The sequence below is a fragment of the Cynara cardunculus genome, unplaced genomic scaffold (assembly GCF_001531365.2).
Source record: "Cynara cardunculus var. scolymus isolate 2C unplaced genomic scaffold, CcrdV1 Un_Scaffold_12238, whole genome shotgun sequence".
In the NCBI taxonomy this organism is placed as follows: Eukaryota; Viridiplantae; Streptophyta; class Magnoliopsida; order Asterales; family Asteraceae; genus Cynara; species Cynara cardunculus.
Window position 1 is genome coordinate 1 of NW_020207450.1, and position 1,544 is coordinate 1,544.

The 1,544-nt window shown below is 37.1% G+C and overlaps 1 protein-coding gene across 1 annotated transcript; it reads left to right on the forward strand.

The window, feature by feature from the left end:
• Positions 1-640: 640 nt before the first annotated feature.
• On the forward strand, positions 641-1,539 carry LOC112505569 (metalloendoproteinase 1-like; the record flags this gene model as incomplete). The annotated part of the gene is made up of 1 exon (XM_025109459.1): positions 641-1,539. A coding segment is annotated over exon 1 (879 nt), but the record flags the coding sequence as incomplete, so codon positions are not given.
• Positions 1,540-1,544: the final 5 nt, after the last annotated feature.

Consider the following 1,544-nt stretch of genomic DNA (forward strand, 5'->3'; position numbering starts at 1 on the left):
TTGATGATGTAAGAAAAGTTTTATAATAAATTAAATGAATGATAGACATTTAACCATCGGAATTGGACCACTGATTGAATGCGACACAACTTAGTAATTCATGGCATCAACAAGTTTTTCTCGAAGTTAATCAAACGCCAAAATTTCAGGATGAAGTCGTTACCGAGTGAGTCTTTCAGTTATACATACGACAACATGCTAGTCAAGACAATTTGAGCTCGTTCGATGATCATCAACCATTCAAATAATATCTTAAAGGATGCATTTTAGATGTCACTAGTTTTTAAAATATATGTCGTAAAATACAAGTTAGGCCAACGTCAACAAAAAATTCATATAAAGTTCGACTTTTAATGTATGAAACACAAAAGCTATAAATATATAAGAAATCGATGTTCTAATAAAATAAAAAAAAAAAGCAAATCGAATGAGAATACGTTGTTGTATTTTCGTATGATTTTCCTAATATATGAAATAATGAATTCAAGATTCAAATTCAAAATACAACTACAACAACCAAAGACGTAATAATAACTTGGGATTGTAGAGGGACATTTTAGTCAATTTGACCTCTAGTGGACTAAATTTTCCACAACACCGTTGCTATAAATACTCCCGATAGTATGCATCATTTAACCAAAACACTAAAAATATTCCATAATGACGTTTAAAGTTACCTGTTTACCCTCTTTGTCGATCTTATTCTTCCTTTTCTTCTTCTCTCGTACCATGGGTAATATTGGTAATCCCACCAAATTATCCTCCATTGAGTCCATCAAACAACTGAAAGGTTGTTGTGATAAGGGTAGCAAAGCACAAGGCCTCCATCAACTTAAACTATACCTTGCCCGTTTCGGCTACCTAAATTACCAACATACCCCTGAACACACCAACGCCGAAGATGACAAATTCGATGATGAACTCGAGGCTGCCCTGAAAAGTTACCAAAAATATTACCGTTTAAATGCAACAGGGACACTAGATGAGGCCACAGTTTCACAAATGGTTATTCCTCGTTGTGGAGTACCAGATAAAGAAATTCACCACCATGGATCGAAATCATTACCTACTGTTTCTTTTTATCGATTCTTCCCAAACAACCCTCGATGGCCCCCCGGTAAATCCCAACTCACCTACGTGTTCGCATCCGACTATCCAAACAATCATGTACCTCCAATTGTTCGTGCCTTCAACCGGTGGTCTTCTGCTTCCGATTACTTTACGTTTTCGCAAGTCGATGATGTTACATATGCAGATATAAAGGTTAGTTTTCAAAGAGGAAATCATGGAGATGGTGGTAGTTTTGATGGGCCTGGTGGTATATTGGCACATGCTTTTGCGCCAACTGATGGAAGGSTTCACTACGATGCAGATGACACTTTTTCTGACGGACCAGGAGCGGTTCCGAATGTTATAGATTTTGAGACATTATCCGTTCATGAAATCGGACATCTGCTTGGGTTGGATCACAGTGACGATGTGAATGCGGCAATGTATGCTTATATCTACCCTGGAGTTGTAAAGGGTTTGAATTCAGATGATAT